Raw genomic sequence first — 20,434 nt, 5'->3', positions numbered from 1 at the left:
GTCATATATTGAGGCTTGGTCACACGCGTCATATTTTGACTCCTTGGGTGTGAGAATGTGTTGGCTTTGCTTTACTCGCGCCATTCTCGGCGCCTCCCGTCTTCTTTAAACCGCCAAGAATCATTCCACCTATGCACACACTTCTCTGCTTCATACTGTCTCGCTTCTCCTCACCAGTTTTTAAACCGTTTTGCCGGAGGTTTCATCAAGAAATCCCATCCCTGTGGTGGCGCTATCTTCCTGCGTGTTTATTTGTTTCTAGCGTGGTTCCACTCCGTCTTTTATAGTGAACTCGCCTTTAGTCACGTGAACCTGCGCAGTGCCGTGCGCAGTGGAATCGAAAACGGCTGCTTCCTACAGGGCGCGGCCATGATGTATCCCAACACTACTATGCGCGGCCACAGGGGGAGGTGAAAGCCGATGTTTGGCTTGGTCACAGGCGTCATATTTTGACTCCTTGGGTGTGAGAATGTGTTGGCTTTGTGTTGACAAACAAAGTTTGGGCGCCACCCGGACGGTAAGTCGTCAATGATTTACCGCCCGACGAGAAAATTTAGGGCCATTGGTGCTCGGGCGCTTTAAAGGTCCACCCCTGACTATTTTTAGATGTATCACTCGTCCAACATCTTTTCTGCTACTTTTTTACTTTCTCGTTGCATTGGTATTTCATGTTGTCCCTCAATGAGTAGTCAATGTCTCACATTCTGCTAGATGGGATCTGGTCACCCTAAGCAGAAACACAAAGAAACAAAAGCACCTGTACCAAACTAAGGTACGTCTGAGAAAAGAAAAGTTTAGAAGTGCCAACGCGGCAGTGTTGCAACTGAACAAGTTCATTGAACGATTGTTCGTGAACTCGTTTATTTTTGTGAAATTGAACTCACTCGTAGTTTGCCAGATGAACGTTAAAGTGAGCGTGCTCATTCTGGTGTCTGTGAACGGGTTTATGAACAGTGCTCTCTCCGTTTGAGAGCTCTAGATCTTCACTGAGCAAAGCCTTGGCTAAAAGCATCCAGTTAACCATAGACTTTATAAAAAGTAGACCTGCCATAGGCAGTATTGGTCGGTGAGACATCTCTTCAATGTCTATGCTGTTGAGGACGGATCTCTGTAATGACCAAATCTACAGTTATTTGAATGAATGAAAATGTTCTTTCTGAAATTACACTGACAAACATGTCTGAAGATAGTTCTTGTTATTGTGTTTTCATTTTATGTCCTTGTCAGTGTGTTTAGGTAATTATAAGAACTACTTTTGGTTTTTAGAGATTGTAACAGAATGTTTGGTAACACTTTACAGATATGCTGGTGCTAAAAGTGTTTGTTCTGTGTTACATAAACCTACAACCTTTGTAGCACCAGTGCTACAAGCTAAAAATGTTAGCGTATAGCCCTGACGCTTACATGCACTTAAAACAAAAGAGAGGGTGCTCGCTGCAGAACCACAAAGGCGGAGCTGCACCAGAGTCAGCCCCGCCCATTCACGCAAACTCAGCCTAGCCCACTGACTTCCGTTTTTGTTTTCAACTTTATCGCAAACTGACCTGACCCACATGAATTACGGCTGTTACTAGTTTACAGTCGTTAATGCTATGTTCTATGCTCCAATTAAACAAGATAAATATAACTTGCTACATGACAAAGACTGAATATATCTCGAAATGAAAAGGTTTCTTTCAGCGAATATCTGCCCACAGCCGGTCTAACAGAACTGGTGTATAACAGCATGTCAGACTTTCGAATGGGCTTTGGTAGTCTAGTGGTGAGATCGTCTGAGTAAAGTTTTGCTTTCCCCTCAGCTGATGCTGGTTCGATTCTCGGTGGGGTCGTCAGCAATCTATTTAGCCAGCTGAAACATTTAATTTGTTTATATTTTAGTTGTAATGTTTATTTTCAGCAAAATATTTATGTCTCTCAAAGTTCTTTGAATTTGGTCATTCCTAAAAAGCATTTTAGTTGAAACTCTGCTCACAAATGGACTCACACTGGCTAAATAAACGAATAAATAAATAAAAAAACACATTAGTCATTATATGTTAAATGGTATACCAGTAAATTGTTGTAAACATAGTACTGGCAAGTGTAGCTAGAAATGAAGAAAAGAGGTTGTACACTACCTAAAACTTACAGTAATGGGAGGCGAACCTGCGCAAAACTGCATGTCAACCTGACTCCATAACCACTACACCACCACATCTGTTATAACTCATGCGGCGTTACATCTAATTGTGCTGCCTAGTGTGTCTCTGAGATGGGTTGTATGGTTTTTTGGCGGTGTCTCAGTAGAAGTCATTTCAGAAATAATTTGTCAGAAAATTCACAGAATATCCAGATTTGAGAACCAAGACCAGACCCGCTTCGGAGGAGGAGACCAAATTGAAGCTGAGATGGGAAGAAAATGCATGAATGAGGCTAAAAATTGCTTTGGCATGCTTCTTATGAGGAAATGACAATATAACATGATTAAAAGTTCCAAAAGTTAGATTTTCAATTATATGGAACCTTTACAAAAACTGTTCAATTAACTTCTCAACTCCGTCCTCAATCTTGCATTTTTTAGCTATAACACCCTCTTTGGTTCCAGAATGCTATCAAGTCTGACAACTGGAAGGAACTGGACTGACTCTGATGGAATGGGCAGGGCTGATTCTGGAATGGGCGGGGCTGACTCTGGTGCAGCTCCACCTTCTGGTGCAGCTCCGCCTTTGTGGTTCTGCAGCGAGCACCACTTGAAACAAAACGCTGTGTGTTTTTTAGGGCACTACTTTGGTTTTTGATGCACATATAAATGCACTGAGTGTGTGAATGGGTGAATGACTCATGGTGGTGTAAAGGGCTTTGGAGTCCTCTGACTCAGAGAGGTGCTATTGACCCTTTGCACCGACGTCACCTAATCACGTGGGTCCACCATGCTGGACTGCAAAAGCATGTAAACAGTAAGAGACGTGAGTACTAAACAAAGAGGAAAGTAGAGCCTGAAATTGTTTTTGCAATCAAAACAAAAACAGAACTCCTCCAGCATTCCTTCAACTAGTTCATGTCCAGTTCAGTTATCAGAAGAAGTAGCGCATCTAGCCGGGGCTCATACAGAGCGGTATGTTAACTAGCATACTAACGTTAGCTTATGTTCTCTCTGCAGCTGTTCACCGATGTAAACATGTTGCTGACTTTGCCTAAATTCACCCCTCTGGATTTATAACATTATGCACACCAAAGCTGATTGTTAAAAAGTCCAGATCCCTTGTTGATGGTGGTGTTACCGGGTTCAGCTGCTGCTCTCACACCGGAATGAGAAGATCTCTGAACGGCGACGCTCATATAAATAAATAAATAACGCAATTTTAACGCATATAATCATACATCGGAGCTTTAATATTGTTAATAATGATCTCGCTTTACACTACAGTGGACGGCGCGCATCATCTGTGGTGAAATACCCATCCATCAGGATTATCAATAACCTGTACAAACACATCACATTTATCCCTGTCCCTGTCTTCCTTGTGAAATAAATGAACGTTAACTCATTCGCTGCCAGCCGATTCCTGATCACTAACGGCCTTCGCTGCCAGCGTTTCTCACAGTTTTTACAGTTTTTTTAAGAGTCACAGAACGTTGCGCGCTAGGATGATGTCGACGCCAAAACAACCAAAACAAAGAGGAGACTCCATGACGGAGCCGTCAGCAGCACGTTACTGCAGCAGCATGTCATAGCTGCTGATGGGAATCGCTGTGGTCAACAGAACCTTTTCCACTGGAGCTGTCAGCAGCGCGAGTCGGCCGCGTCTCAGGAGCAGCATGTCACGGCCCTTACGCGCCGGTTCTATTTTCTACGCCCTATGCCTCTGAAACGGGTCAAGTTCAACATTTTTGGGGAAGGAAAGACAGGAAATTGGACGCGGAAACAGAGCGAAGCTGCCTAAAGTTTTCAGAATAAAGAAACGTGCTGTCCTGCTTTACTTTAAAAAAAGTTATCACCTAGCTAGCGGTCTCCATTGTTTTTCCATAATGGACGACGAAAGGTTGATTACTGAAGTGGAGAAGTACCCAATCCTGTTTGATCCCAGTCACAGTTTTTATAAAGACAACGTCAAGAAGGATAACGCATGGAGTGACGTATCTGCGGTTTTGGGGCAAGATAGTGAGTTTATGCTAATTATTAACGTGATTTCTTTTGTAGTTTTCTCCTGCTTGTTGTTGTGTTTACTGACGAAGTCATGCGTGATTTTGCTAATGTCGCGTGACTTCGTGCTCTGTCGGTGACAGCTGCTCCCCTGCTGCTTTGCGTCTCGTGGGAAGGGCCAAGTAGCAGCTTACGCGAGCAAGACATGCTGCTGCAGTAACGTGCTGCTGACGGCTCCGGTGGAAAGGAGGGGTCACCTCTTACATCAGGAAGAATCCGCATGTTTCGAGCGTTATCCATTCTTTCGTAATCCATTGTCGAATTGTGTTCGGCAGACGCTTTTCCGGTTCGCGCCTCACCTTTTTTACACGAACAGCCCAAAACGATCTCCTAACACATGGATGTTCTGCTTCCTGATCATGGGACGAATGCGGATGAAGATCGGCTTCAGGGTTGAGATGTTTGTTCTCTCAGCACGGGGGCTCGTTCTGATGCTCAAACAGTAAAAAAAAAAATGCAAATGACGACTTTAGTCGTCAATGGCAGTGAACGGTTGGATCTAAAATGATGACTTTAGTCGTCAATGGCAGTGAATGAGTTAATCTTACCAAGTAAAAACATGTTTGCTGCAAATCTGAGGGCTGCTAGTCCACTTGACGCGGCAGTTCATCTCCGTCCTCAGTCTCCATCAAAGTTATTAAAAAACAAAACTAGTTGAGTTTACATCCTTGTCTGTTAGTGCAGCCATCAATGCAGCAAGCTAAAACCATTTTACTATCAAATTGTCATGAATCCACTGACTCATGGAAGTAGCTTCGGAACCTTTTTATTAATGCACTCCGAACCGAGCTCCGCTTTACAACATGCTATCAGTCTCTCTCATTCTGCAACACCCCCCTGCCGTGCCCCCTGCAGGTCAGGAGTGGAACCGCAGATAGCTCACATCACATCTCATCACATCTCCCCCCTTTTAGCTCTTTCCCAACTGTACTCACATATTTTACTTCTCAACAAATAACATGTTAATCAAACTTCAACAACCATAAGGCAAAGAAACATTAAACAATTCTTCCTCATTGTGCCATTAACATATCATTAACATAAACATTATTTTACATCCCTGTCACATCATTGTTACCATTTTTCCATCTGTCTTTTTTTTTTTTTTTTTTTTTTTACTCACACAGGGGAAACTTTTCATATACCAACCAAAGAACTAAATTGTAACATAGTCTTTGAACCTGATAGGAGGCTTAACAACTCTCCCAGCCAAGGTCCACTGAGTCATAAACCCTGGACACCCCGGTGGCGAGTCTGTAGCCACCGGCTGTGTGCTGCTCTGCACCGGGATAGCATCTGGATCACCTGCAGCATCAGGGGTAGCTATCACAGGCACTTCTGATGGGGCAGTCAATGTCTGTTCAGGAACCTGCTGAATGTGTCTCCTGTTTCTGCGAGCGATGAACCCGTCTTCTGTTTTGACGTAGTATGATCGAGGCTCAGGAGCATGAACAACAACCTTCCCCGACGTTTTCCATCCTTTTACCCCATCTAGCTTAACCCTCACCTTCTGACCTGACTGCAAAGGTGACAGCTGGCGAGCAGAATGGCGTCTGTTATAGAAGTAGGAATAGGAAGCTTTAGCTTTCCTATCTGCATTTCTAACAGCAGTGTAATCTTTCTGACTTGGAACCAGATGTTTGGATAAGACTGGAACTGTTGTTCTAACTTGTCTCCCCATCATAAGCTGAGCCGGGCTCGACCCAGTCGCCGTGTGTGGAGTAGCTCTGTAGCTTAAAAGTGCTAAATGTGGATCTGGCTGGCACAGGATGCGCTTGGCAATAGCAACGCTCCTCTCAGCCGCACCATTAGACTGTGGGAAATGTGGACTAGATGTCGTGTGCTTGAAATTATAAGCAACACTAAACTGCTTGAAATCCGCAGATGTAAACTGAGTCCCATTATCAGTAATCAGCTCAAAAGGAATCCCCCATCTGGCAAAGATCGTTTTCAGGTGTGCAATAACATGTAAACTGGTCATAGTGCGTAAATGAACAATCTCAATATCACGTGAAAAGTAATCAACTACCACTAAGTAGTGTTTCCCGTCGTGATCACAAATGTCCGCAGCAAGCTTCTGTCCTGGTCCATCTGGCAGAGGAGTTGGCATCAAAGGCTCCTTCCTTTGCGATGACTTGTTTTCTTGACAGAATCTACATGACTTGACCACCTCTGTGATGTGTCGTCCGATCCCAGGCCACCACACGGACAAGTTGGCCCTGAGTCTGCATTTTGTGAGACCCTGATGACCCTCGTGTATCTGGGACAGTACTTGTTTCCTTAACAGCTCAGGAACAACAATCCTGTCATCATACAGTAGAAGTCCATCCGCCGCTGACAGGTGAGCTCTGGCTGCATGAAAGCTCTGCAAAGTGTGCGACAGGTGTGACGATTCCTCCGGCCAACCATCAACAACATACTTTGTGATCGTCCGTAAATCTCCATCCTGCATTGTAGCTTGTCGGAGGGCATCGAGTCGGTCTCGAGTTATTGGTCTTGATTCCACCACAGCTTGGACATATGCTGTGACAACTTCCTCCGTGCTGGATCCACCACCATCCGGCAGAGGTTTCCGTGACAACGTGTCAGCAACAATGAGTTGTTTCCCTGGGACGTGGCACGCTTCAGCGTTAAATCTCATCAGTCTCATTAAGAGTCTTTGGCACCTGACTGGAGCTTTGTCCAGGTCATATGAATTTATTAATGGAACAAGTGGCTTGTGATCTGTCTGAAGACGAAACTTCTCCATTCCTTGGAGGTATCTGGAGAACCTCTCACAGGCCCACACGCTGGCAAGGCATTCCTTTTCTATTTGCGAATACCGTCGCTCAGTTTCAGTCAGCGTCCTGGAGCAATAAGCCACTGGTCTGAGTCCTTCCTCATACTCCTGATACAGTGCGGCTCCCAGACCAAAACTGCTGGCGTCAGCGCTAACAACAGTCGGTTTGTTAGCATCGTAATATGCTAGCACAGGAGTTGATGTTAACATCACCTTTACTTCTTTGAACGCCACTTCTTGTGGAACTCCCCAGGTCCATGCAGTGTCTCTTTTCAGCAAGCTGTTGATCGGATACATGACAGATGAGAGATCTGGCAGAAACTTTCCTAGGTAGTTGATCATGCCAACTGCTTGACGCAGTTCGGCGATGTTCGAAGGCGGCAGCATCTCTGTGATGGCTCTGACCTTTTCAGGGTTAGGCTTGATGCCTTCTTTCCCTATAATGTGTCCAAAATACTTGATCTCTGATTTTCCAAACTGACACTTTGCTCTATTGAGCTTCAAGCCTGAAACTCTGATGGTCTGCATGACGGCTTCAAGGTTTCGGTCATGTTCCTCCTGGTCTCTTCCAAAGACTAGGATGTCATCCATCACTACTACCGTTCCATCCAAATCCTTTAACAATGAGCTCATCTTTTCTTGAAATATTTCAGGGGCTGAAGTGATGCCGAATGGCAGCCTCTTGAAACAGAATCGGCCCACTGGTGTTATGAATGTGGTCAGCTTTCTGCTGGCGCCCTCTAGTGGTATTTGCCAAAATCCACTTGAAGCATCCATTGTGGAAAACACTGTGGCTCCAGAGAGCTTGGGTGCAATGTCTTCCAGTGTCGGCAGCATAAACCTTTCGCGCTTCACTGCTTTGTTGAGCTTGGTCAAATCGACACATATTCTCACCCTTTTGTCCTTCTTTAGGACCGGCACCATAGGGGCACACCAGTCCGTCGCCTCCTGCACTTCCTCAATGATGCCTAACAGCTGCATCCGTTTTAGCTCCTCTTCCACCTGGGGCAGAAGTGGGAAGGGAATGCGCCGAGGAGTGGAAATACTGTAGGGTGTCGCATCTGGTCGAAGCTCTATTTTCACTGGAGGACAGTTTAACAGTCCAATGTCCCCAAAAACATCATGAAATGATTCGAGCCCATTCACTCTCCGAACGAGCCCCATTTTAACTGCTGTGTCTCGCCCGAGAAGGTTAGTCGAGAATGAACCCTTCATCACATAAATCCACAGTGAGCATGTAACTCCATTTTTCTCACATTCAGCCAGGAACTTGCCTTTGCATGTAAGCTGGCCTCCTGGACTCATGAAAACAGCTTCCGTCTCTCTCAGATCTGGACGGTCGGGCAGACCACAATATGTGTTCTCAGATATAACAGTTATATCTGCTCCAGTATCAATCCTGAATGGTATGTTAGTTCCATTCACATCCAAATTGGTGAGCCACGGATCATCCATGGACGTATTGTGTCCTGTTATAGTCCCAAGGAACCACACGTCACCCTCGTCCATTTTCTTATGTTCACTTGTAACTGCTCTGACGAATTTTGTTTTACAGGCAATCTCAAAATGTCCAGTTTTATTGCACTTACGGCAACGTTTTCCCCTTGCAGGGCATAGACCGGGCTCATGTGTCCTCCCACACCTCGAACACGTGTCTCCAGCAGGCTTGGACACGCCACCAAAACGTTGGGTGCTCCCCGGGTTATGCCGTTTTGTTTTATCAAAGGGCTGGCAGTGCTTTAGCTTCTGGCTCACAGCATTCACCTCGCACACAGTCGTCCTGGCATCAGCATTTTGCATTTTTACTAGCTCAGACTGGCGGGCAATACTAATTGCTTTCTCCAGCGTCAGGCCCGCTTCCAGTTGCAGTTTTTGGGAAACGTCATTGTCTATTAATCCTATAACTATGCGGTCCCGGATGTGTTCATCTTTTGAGGCCCCGAAGTCACAATGCTCCGCTAGTTCATACAGGCGTCTGACGAAAGACTCCACGCTCTCCCCCTGCTGCTGGGAGCGTCTATGGAAACATGCACGCTCATGAATAGTGTTCCTTCTTGGCACAAAGTGCTCGTCGAACCGCTGCACAACTTCCTCAAAATAGTCATCCTCATCGCCCGTACACGTGAAAGTGCTAAAAATTGGCTCCGCATCCTTCCCCATAGCGTACAATAGCGTGTTTACTTGTACATCACCGTCTTCCAGGTTTAGCTTCGTGGCTATCCGGTAGCGGGAAAACCGCAGCTTCCAGGCCGGCCACGCTGTCGGCTGGGCGAAGTCAAATGGCTCTGGCGCATGGAACTTGGCCATTCTGTCGCTTGTTCTCACGCAGGTAAAGTCGCCACTTCTGAGACCATGTCATGAATCCACTGACTCATGGAAGTAGCTTCGGAACCTTTTTATTAATGCACTCCGAACCGAGCTCCGCTTTACAACATGCTATCAGTCTCTCTCATTCTGCAACACCCCCCTGCCGTGCCCCCTGCAGGTCAGGAGTGGAACCGCAGATAGCTCACATCACAACTAAATAAAAGCGATTAAAGGCTACAAACTGGCTTGTTTTGACTAGCTTCGCTGGAGTTTCATCGGGTGTAAATGGGCTTTTTGCCGTCCATCATGTTGAAGGAGGCGGTCACATGAGTGGCGTGACGTCACGTGCAAAGGGTCAATAGAAGATAAGGTCATTTATCTTAAGCTAACAGGTTTCTTGCAGGGTTGTTTCCACTAATCCATTTGTTTGTTGTAGTTGTGATCAGGACCGTCTGGGGTCAAACATGACAGGAGCTGGAAGTGGTGAGTTTTCCCTCACAGCAGAAAAATCTTACTTTTCTGAATGAATGAAGCACATGATTGTGTTGCTCAGCTTGATTGATAATAATCATATAAATGTTCTTCTGTGTGTGTTTAGGCGGGCAGGGTCCTCCTGATGGCTTAGACTCAGAGGAGGCAGAGAAATGTCCGGTCTGCCTGGCCGTCCTGGCTGGACGCGAGCTCTCCATGCCTGACAGCTGCTGCCATGTTTTCTGTCTCCAGTGCCTCCTCACGTGGGCAGAGGTGATTCTCAGTTACTTGGAAAAACCAGGGTTGTATTACTTTAGTTTATTAACAGCAATTATTTTATTTCTTTCACTATAAAGTTGCAGATGTCTCCCTCCTGCCCTGTAGACAGAAAACCCTTCATTAATATTTACAGATGGGACAGCAGCCGTGGCCTGGTGCAGGTTAGTCTGGTTTCTGTCCATGTTTTGTCTGTCAGAAATGTTCTCTTCTCTAAAACCAAACTTTCTTCTGTTTTGTTTGGAGGTTCCTGTCCAGAGGCGAGCAGTTCAAACAGAAGCTGAGAGCTGCTGCTGTAGAAACCCCGAAAAAAAAGTCTGTCTGAAGTGAGTCCAAGCAAAATGTTTGAGGTTTAATCTGGTTCAAACCAGAAAAAATCTAATAATTATGACAATATTATAGGGATGCTTGATATAGTTGTTTTTTAACCGTTATCCAATATTGTTTAACCCTTAATTTTTGATACTGATATAAACCAACGCCAATATACGGGGGGTGGGTGGGTGGTAGGGCGTAAATGCTTAAGCTTTAAACATTATCCGTGCAAAATGACAGCTACTTAAATTTAAGTTGGTAATAGGTAACCCACAAAAGAGAGTGGTGTGACCCAGCTAGCTGCTGCACAAATATCCTGGACAGACACCACAAAACGGGGCCCAAGATGTGGCCCTGCTCCTTGTAGAATGATGGGCCACAGACACACCCTATGCCACTTAAACACTAGCATTAGCTCCACTCCGCACTGCCCGCCCCAGCCTGGCTGTGTTCGTTTCACACTGCCTTAGGAATGCGGACATGATTGAGCACATGGATGATCTCCAAAATGGGTGTGAAAAATAGATATCAGTGATGTCATGAATGCATCTGAGCACATGGGCGGGGCAAAGACCGCAGAGAAGTTTGCGATGTCTCCATTATTAAACAAAAGCGGCCTGAGCAGTCTTGCTTTTGGAGACTCTGATTCTGATATTGCATCCTGCTTTGCTTTGTCTGGCAGCACCGTGTGTGTGTGCGCGTACGCGCGCGCGCGCTCCTCACAGCAGTGAGAAACCGAAAAATGGCTTTAGTCAGAGGCTTGTTAATTCAGCAGCATCCAGAATACTAATGAATTGCACATACAGGAAACGCCACCCCCCTGGTCTGATTCTGTCCGGTGTGAATTTGAGCCAGTCAGCAGTAGGCGCGTTGGACCAGTTTGACTCCTGGCAGACCAACTCAGGAAAGATGGCTGAAAAGACGTCCGGTTGCATGTGGGAAAATCTAAGGTTGCTCAAATGAGAAGACATGCGCAACCGTGTCCTTTTTATAAAATATTGGGTGATGGCTGCATAAAGGGGGTATGGGTGCAGTCCCAGCACTGCAGCGGACTTCTGTTTATCTTGGACATAACTTGCTTTTTATTTTAATTAATTTAGATTATTTCGATTGTTAAAGAGCAAGTCACCCCCAAGTCAATGTTTTTTGCTGATGAACTAAATGAGGGTCTAATCATGCTGTAGACGCGTGTAGTCAATAATTTGGCACTTTTGTGCATCTTGGTTAAAATTTATATATTCTGTCTAAAACTGTCAGTGTGGTGCCCTCTTCAGATAAAAACTCTTCACTACATTTGAATTAATCTGCCATCACTACTTAGTAAGAGGTACCCTATGACTTTAGCTGGATGTCACAAAGCTGTTGTGAGCCTGCGTGTGTGTTTGTTACTCCACCCTCTCAGTCTGCCAGGCAACAGCATTTGTTGCATTTTTCAAACATTAAGTGGGAGTGGAGTAAAACTCTGGTAGAAGGTGACTTGCTCTTTAAAGACAATTAATTGATCTTAACAAAGCTATTAACAAAATACTGCTCACTCATTAATAATGGAAAGAATGATTTGAGCATTAAACGTGTCAAAATGTAGGTGAACAATCAAATGCTTTTGTTAATGTCAGAACAATCAGCAGGGCACCACAGGGAATCGAACCCCGTCTCATTGAGAGTACCATTACCAGTGCCTTTTACTTTTTGTTTTGACTAGGAAAAGCAAAACCTGCATCAAGAAATCCAGAAATGACCTCAAGATGCAGGAAAAACAAACCTTTATTAATCAATTTAGGCCTGATTCAAGAGGACTTAGGTTTTGTGATTTCTTACATCTTTCTTTTATTTAAAAATTTGGTGATTTCCCTTGAATTCAATTTAGTTTTTTTTGTTTAGCACTAATTCACAACTCAAATCTTCTCACAGCACTTTACAAAGCAAACATTCCAGTTGAACCTACTAATTAAACAAACACATTCTCACACCCAAAGCCTCATATAATGACGCGTGTGACCAAGCGTCAAAATATGACGATTAGGGAGTCCCAGCGTGTCGGGAGAGGACGCGCTGGGACACGTGTCACCGCGGTGGCATGGACATTAAAAAGTCATCGTGTGTGCAGTACGTGAGCTGTCGGCTGAGCTGAAATATTCTACTGGCCAATCAAAGTGTGTTTAGTTTAGTTTGTTCATTTAATACCTTTAACTTTGGCCCCTCCCCTTGTCTCTATGACACAGGAGTTCTGATTATTCTACCTAAAATTATTTGGTTCAGTCTGGCTGTCAAATTCTGCTTCTCACAAAGGAGTACTTTCTATGTTCAAAGTAAATAAGTTAAAAGTTTACAGCAGAACATGGATAAGGTTTAGTGGTTGGTGGCAGTATGCTAGCTAGAAACGTTTTAGGGTCACTAATTAACCCTAAACACGCGTGTGTGGGGGGAACCGGAGCGCCCGGAGTAAACCCACGCATACATGGAGAAAATGCTGACGTCATAAAGAAAGGTTTGAGGATTTAAACCAGCAACCTCACTGCAAGACAAAAGTGTCAACATCTTCTCCATGCAGCCCCTTTTTTTTCTGGGTGTGTGCTCTAAGAGGGAGGGGGGAGTTATTCAGTAACTCACATCCAGGGACAGTCTAGTCTCTAAGTAACCTAATCATGTTGGTGTGTGTTGGGGTGTGTGTGTGTGTGTGTGTGATGAATTTAAGACCTGCCTTTGTGTTTCCGTAAACACGCAGGTGTAAGGAACTTTTTCAAGCGCCTCCACCTAGAAATGGTTTCCCGATTTCTTTCGGCTGTTTGTGGAAGCTCTTCTTTTGGGCTACAGTCCTCGACGGGTAAAGAGTCACTTCCGTGGAGACGTTGGCTCACTTCCTCTGAATCTGACTGTTCCAATAATTCAGTCGGTGAACTAACTTCTGTTCCCGTCTGACTGTCCTCATCAGGATCTGTCTCCAGACCCCCCACAGAAGTCTCTGGTTCCTGAGATCTAATTTCAGAACCAGGTTGAACCTCAGGACTGATTCTTTCTTTGAGCTGCTGTTTGAGGGTCTCTAACTGTTCCTTGTTCTTCTCGTTAGTTTTCATTTGGTCGAGCTGAAGATCTACGATTACTCTGCGGAGTTCCATCTCCGTTTTCTCCATAGATCTAAGTCTGGTCATCAGCTGCTCATTAAGTCTGGCAGTCTCTGTGCTGTTGACCAGCTCAGATTCCAAACTTAGTCTGATCTTTCTTTCCTTTTCAAGCTGCTTTTTAACTGTCTGCAGCTCCTGATCCAACTTCAGGTCTGACTCAACCTTCTCAGAGTTGCTTTTGTCAATCGCCTCTCTGAGTTCAGAGTTGCTCTGTTTCAAATCCAGGATCTCCTGTTTGAAACCAGAGTTCTGACTGATGACATCTCTGCTTTTATCCAGTTCAGCTTGCTGATTCAGTCTCAGCCGATTTTCTTCAGAAAAACTGACTTCAAGCTTTTCACAGAGAGAGGTTTTTTCTTGGAGCTGGAGTTTTAAGATCTCCAGCTCTTTAGAAAGCTTCTCCTCTGCCTCTGTTTTTCTAGACTTGAACATATCTAACTCATCCATAAGGTCTAGGTTCAGTTTTTTAAGAACACTAATCTCTGTGTTTAAGCTCTCATTAACTAAATCTTTGTCCAGACGGGTCTTCTGTTCCTGCTCCAACTGGACTCTCAGCTGGGACTCCTGTTCTAATGTCAGCTGCAGATTTTCACACACAGTTTCCTTTTCCAGAAGCTGATTTTGTAAATCCTGCACTTGTTTTTCAAAATTTACTACCTTATTTTGGTAATAATCCAAGCCCTGTTCTAATTCATGAATTTCTATCCTTAATTTGTGACAAAGTGAGCCGTTTGGCTTGTTTTTCTTCTCCTGCTCTAGCTTGAATCTCAGCCGCGATTCGTGGTCTAACTGTCTTTGGAGATCTTCACAAAAACGTTCGCTTTCCTGCAGGTGTTCTTTTAGAGTTTCCACGTTTTTCTGACAGGTCTCTGTAGTATTCTGGTAATAATCCAGTTCCTGTTCCAGTTGATTAATGAAATCTTTGAGCTTCTCACAGTCGTTCTCAGCCTTACATCGTTTTTCGTTTTCAGTACAATACGATTCGTCTGTCATTGCCAGCTGTGACTGAACGTCTTTCAGCTTTGTTGAAAGAAAATTATTTTTTGGTGCAACTCCAGCTGATTGATGCTGGACAAACCCAGAATGAGTATTTCGTTGCCGATTGTAAAACGTTTTAGAGCGGTATGTTCGTCTAGCAGACATAGTTCTCGAGTCTCTCAGAAGTCGATGTGTGTCTCACCAGTGGTTCGTCACTAATGAAATGAGGAGGAGCACAAGGTCCTTTTATAGCAGCAGGCTAAGTGATGTCACAAAGGATATGCAAATGAGGGGGCGGGGCATAATAGCAACAGTTGTAATCATTGTAACCAAGGAGATGGTGGCTTATTTTTGAGTCGTTGTAGTCATAGTAACCAAGTGGGCAGGGCCAATATTTTAATTCCTGGTAGTTACAGTAATGACAATGTGTGTGTGTGTCATTTATTTTCTATTTTTTGTATTTTCCTTTTTTTAAATATCTTCTTTGTTTAACCATATTTTTTTTACTCTTTCACATCACTGTTTAAGTGAAAATAATTTCTAATTTTTAAGTTTATTTTCATTTATTCACAAATAAAAACAAAACACAAAACAGGTTTGCAAAAACAAAAAATGAAAAAGGAACAGAAAGAAGCAAAACTTATGTTATCTGTTCCCCTTAACCAAAATAAATACAAATGACAACAAAGTTATTATAGTTAAAAAAAATGTCTGACCCGGTTTACTGTTTTAACTTTGGCAAAAAATGGAGAGAAAACAAATATGCACACATTTTTTTTCTTTTCATATTGATGAAAGGAGAAAACAAATAATGCAAAATAAAACACACAAAAAATAATAGCTAAAAAGAAACAAAAGTAGAACATACAATGTGTGTTTTCCCTTTCATTCTCTACTTCATAAATATGTCTATCTCATAGCATCATATAAGCTAAGCATTTCATTTTTGATATGTTTATTAAAGGTATATATTGTTTTGGTATTCTTGATTTCGGTTGGGGCAATCATGCCAATGTCACCCTGTCATGATTTTAGCTCATCTTTATTTTTACTTCAGTTATAGCAGTCAGCATTCTGCAAGAAATGCAATTTATCTAGTTATTAAGGGACCAGCTTCTGCTTCAGCAAGCAGGGTCCTATTGTTATGCAACAGGGGAGGTTTCAACATTAATCTCCTTTATTATTATTTTTTTTAATTTTTTTTTATTATTATTATTACTCCATGGACACATTTTGGCACAATAGGTTCTGTGGAGGAAAATGGAGAAACCAGCAAAGACACAAACCATTGTAAAAGGCAGAAACGGTCTAAAGGTTGTGATCAAGAGTGAAGCTATGATCAGATTTGCTAATGCGTAGCACACTCACAATCAAGTAGAGTTCAGACAAAAATACTGGTCGTGAATGACTAAACTACAAGTAGAAGAAAATATCCCACCATCCCATTTATTTGTTTACGTCTGCAGCGGTATGGAGCAGAACCCCAGCAGATACCTGGAGTGTGGGTTTTGCCTTCAGTCTGCTCCACATGCCACAGCAGGGCTCTGGCAAGCCGATGTAGCATGTAATTCACAAATGTTTCTATATTTTAATACAATGTAGACTGGATTATATTGCCAACCCATACATGGTAAAATAGATATGCCGCCATTACATTGTTACCAGTAGAAATTAAGTGTTATTAGCATTTTGAGTAACTTCCTACTGAACATGTTAATGAAATTAAATTCTACTGTTCATATGTGGATGTATTTAAATCTGTTATTTTGACTGGGATGAGTGATATTAATACAAACCTAGAATGTTAATGAAATGAAAATCAAATTTTGTTCCATAAAATATTAATCAACTATGAATATTAAATGGAAAAGAGGGAACTAGACAACACCGATTTAATATGTATTGTTGATTCTTTTATAATTTTGTTTTTTATTTTCATATTTTGGCAGCAGACCACAGTTTTGTTTCGCATGAAACATCGTCAAATAAAATAGTTGATTAACGGATGAAGGATTCGAAGTGAATATGAAAATATTGAATAGCTGCAGCCCTAGTTGTGTTGCTGTTATCCAGTCCGAGGCCAGATGTCTAAAATATCAGGAAATAAGTCTTAAAACCTGCCGCCTGAAACTCAGCAGTAATGTGGCTCACTTCTAAGTTCTGAAAATGGTGCACTGTATTTTTTTGCGCGTGTGTGTGTGTGCGTGCGTGCATGTGTGTGTGCGCGTGTGTGATTTATATACGTTAATTCAGACAAGAAATTAATTCATGTAAAATAATTGTGGTTATCGTGTTATTTCTCAGACTATAATCGTAGCACCAACATTTATAATCATTGCAACCCTAGATTTAGATGTAGACATTTTTGATGCAACATTGATTTACAGCAGTTTTTTCTCCATAATTACTGCTAAGGAATTTGTGTTCCGACACTCGTCCTGCTTCATCGTTTACCAGATTCTTTAACTGTACAATTGTTGAAATGGTTACCAAAAATGACCATTTGTGTTATATTTAGGTATTTTTGCATCAACCCAACACTTGAACTTATTTGTCCCACTTCTATTATGTCTAAGATCTATAATGTAAACATCAATGCCAGTTCCTCTGTGAATATTTTGGTTTGTTTCTTATCTGTAAACCTGCTAGAAGATCGAGACGACAGAAAACTGAAAGGATGGCGAACTCTAAAACAAGAGGACTTGTGAGGAAATGTAAGTTAAAACCCTCCAGATATTTTTAACCCCCTCATGTTCATGTCTGCACCGGCTGACCTCATGTGGATGTTTTCTCCAGGTAACAACAATGACCTGTCTTCTTTGGGCAGAAAAAAGGTTGGTTTAAAAAATAATAATAATAAAACCAGTAAAAATCTTTGCCACATTAGTAAAATATCCTAAATATGTTTTGTCTTAGTTCCTAAGTAATGTACATTAGTAATATCTCAGAATATTGTGTGGGTTTTTGTCCCACCATTACTGCACACAGTTGTCCCTTATTCTCTCATTTTACACTGTTGCACAGTTTTAGCCTTGTCTCTTATTATCCCATCACCTGTGTTTGTTATCCAGGTGAGGGCAATCGAGTGCTGCACCCGGTCACCGATTCCCTCAATAACACCAATGCAGGAAGTGTAAGTTACACAACACTTGCATATAAGTTAGAATTTACCTAACTAGATGTTGGAGTTAAAGTTACTTATGGTACACTTTAACCAATAGGGTGGTTCTGGTTTACCTGGTATGAGTTATTTGATTGTGGTCCTACAGAGAAGATCCTGTCTGGCTGATGGAGGACGGACCATTTGACACTGAATTAAAACTCTGCAAACCGCAGGCACAACATTGCCCTTGGCTGTCGTCTGCTGCTCCCATTCCTGCTGGCGGCACTTTAAGGTAACACTATACCTGACAACTTCCTGTGTTGGATTCTTTAAGGTGACTGAATCCTGTGTTTGATGCTTCAAGCTTCCTCAGCTTCTCTATTAGACCAGGAAGCCCTGGAGGCCCGGTATCCAGCATGTTTTGGTTGTTTCCCTGCTTCAACACACCTGATTTCAATCAGCAGGTGATTAACAGGCTTCTGCAGTTCCTGATGAGCTGCTGAACAGGTGATTCAACCAATGAATCAAGTGTGTTGGAGCAGAGAAACCACTTCTTTTTTCAATACGCTCCTCTGCTTTTTCTATAAATTTCTTTACCATCCTCCATCTCAGTTATTACACCTGCCTGCGGCCAACTTTGTGGCTTCATGTGTTAATATCTAATCATTCTTGTGGCTAATCTGTTTCCATCGTAAAGAGAACTTAATCATTTGTAAATAGGAGAAACGTGAAAATAAGAGAAGTTTCAGTGTTTAGTTTGATTTTGCAGGCAGCTTTCTCATGGACGTGGTTGGAACAACAACAGGTTTCCATTTGGACCCACCTCGTTGCCCTTTACCTCCAGTTCACCGTTTAGACCAAGGCCTTTTGGTGAGTCGTGTCCGACACTTTGAATAGTCGAGGTTTAGGCTCCTTATGATTAGATTTATTTTCAGCTCAGAGGGTTACCATTTGATAATTAAAAGGTTATCATGTAACTTTTTGGTACTTTTAAAGCAAAATATTTTAATTACCCAAATTAAATTACTTCCAATAATCTAAGAATCTAGAATCAAGCTACATTTTTCTTTGCTGTACTGAAATCAGATTTCATACATACATGTTTTTTGACTTAATCTTATTTTAAATGAAGTGATGCAAGTGAATGGTGAACTCTGATAGAAAAAAAACAAACTTAATGAAGATATAGTAGAAAGTTCTGAGTTAAAGGAAATTATGATCGTCAACTTTATTCATCAAGAGTTTTTCATCGGCTAGGAGGCGAACCAAAGCGCTGTACATGCATAAAAGAGTTTAAAACATCACTGACCCAAGCAAAAGCCCACAAAATATACATTAAGAGACTTAAAAACAAAAACAGTATCTTGATTCTGACTCAGAAAGAATCCGGGAGCCAAAGCAGATGAGCATAGACGAGCGTGATTTTTTCCCGCTTCCTGGTGCCAGTCAGGAATCTAGCTGTGCAAGCTGGAGCGGGACAAGTGCAGCCTTGCTAACTCCTGAGTAGAGGGAGTTGCAGTAGTCTAAACGAGAAGTAATAAAAGCATGGACTACAGTCTCCAAGTGAGCCCACGACACCAGCGGCTTGATCCTGGATAGGTGGCGAAAATGGAAAAAGCCACCATGCATCACTCCATTAATGAATCTCCAGCAAATGAAGTAATTTAAAGGCAGAAGTTTGTATTAAGTCCCTAACAATGAGCAATATTCACTTGTTTTCATTTGATTTAAAGAACACTTTTAAGTATTACAGGCCTCATGGTCCAGTTAAGTTACAGTTTGTTTCCTAATTTAGGCAAAGTTAGTTTCCACAGACAGAAAAACATGTTTAGGTTGTTGTGATCTCATGCAGGATATTAAACTGTTTATGAAAAAAGTCCAAACTAGGGATGTAAGAAACTATTGGTATGGCAATATATTGTGATATTTTTTGCAGCGATATTATATCGATATTCAAAAGCCGTGTATCTAATTTTCGGAAGAGTTTACATGCAAAGATTTGTGTGTGTTTTTTTTTCTTTATTTTATTTTTTTTTCTTTATTTGGTGCAATTCAAATGCCGACCGCTTATTGGTAGCAGTGTGCATCAGGTTTTTTTTTTCACCATTGAAATGTAAATCCATCTATTATGGTTCAGATTCCTCAGTTTGGACTGTTTATCAAATCAAATCAAACATTTTTTATATAGCACTTAATCATACAATGCATGCAACTCAAAGTGCTTAACAAATTAAAAAGGCCCCGCATACTCACATTCCCTCCCATCCCCAGAATTTTAAAAACAGTCTGACAATAAAAACCCCTTCACAACACTCATCCTCCGGCACAGACTCACGCACACACACGCATACATGCACACACACACATACATGCACACGCACACACACACATACATGCACACGCACACACACACATGCCGCCACCCCCCCATGGACAAAACACAATGGACTGAGTTCAGATGAGCCAGACCAGCTAAGATAAGGAAACGCCATCAGGGGAGCCATCTGCCCCAACAGCAGCAGATCCACAGCTGCAGCCAAGGCACCGACACAGGGCGCCCAGGGCAGGGAGGGCGGAGTCCCCCACCTCCACCCAGGCACACCTGGAAAGCACCCAGGCCACCACAGCTGATCACAGCCCCCAGGGCAGAGGGCTCCCACAGAGGAAACACTGGAAAAAGGTTAAATTAAGGTTAAAACATAAAATAATAAGAGCTAATATGAGAATTGTAATATAAAAAGTTATATAGATATTAAAATAATGATGATCATAAATCTATAGTAAAAAAACTGTTTAAAAAATAGCACATATAAAGGAAGAATACATGAAATAAATAAATAGATAAACAAATAACCTAATTAATTAATTTATTTATTTCAAAAGCGATAGTAATCAGTTAA

At 42.4% G+C, this 20,434-nt stretch overlaps 1 protein-coding gene across 2 annotated transcripts in view; it reads left to right on the top strand.

The window, feature by feature from the left end:
- scaf11 (SR-related CTD-associated factor 11) overlaps positions 1–20,434 on the top strand; it is a 50,506-nt gene that overhangs the window by 23,640 nt on the left and 6,432 nt on the right. Inside the window, exons 2-10 of one of the 2 annotated variants that reach the window (XM_015955269.3) lie at positions 9,706–9,752; positions 9,868–10,013; positions 10,097–10,180; positions 10,263–10,342; positions 17,081–17,145; positions 17,228–17,265; positions 17,503–17,564; positions 17,701–17,826; positions 18,304–18,404. In XM_015955269.3, the coding sequence (XP_015810755.3) occupies positions 9,734–9,752; positions 9,868–10,013; positions 10,097–10,180; positions 10,263–10,342; positions 17,081–17,145; positions 17,228–17,265; positions 17,503–17,564; positions 17,701–17,826; positions 18,304–18,404 (721 nt within the window). In that variant the 5' untranslated portion in view covers positions 9,706–9,733. The remainder of the gene's footprint in view (positions 1–9,705; positions 9,753–9,867; positions 10,014–10,096; positions 10,181–10,262; positions 10,343–17,080; positions 17,146–17,227; positions 17,266–17,502; positions 17,565–17,700; positions 17,827–18,303; positions 18,405–20,434) is intronic. The other variant, XM_015955275.3, reaches the window with a different exon arrangement.

This window comes from Nothobranchius furzeri, chromosome 1, assembly GCF_043380555.1.
Source record: "Nothobranchius furzeri strain GRZ-AD chromosome 1, NfurGRZ-RIMD1, whole genome shotgun sequence".
NCBI lineage: Eukaryota > Metazoa > Chordata > Actinopteri > Cyprinodontiformes > Nothobranchiidae > Nothobranchius > Nothobranchius furzeri.
Note: the sequence above shows the minus strand (reverse complement) of the source record. Positions and strands in the feature narration are given on the sequence as shown.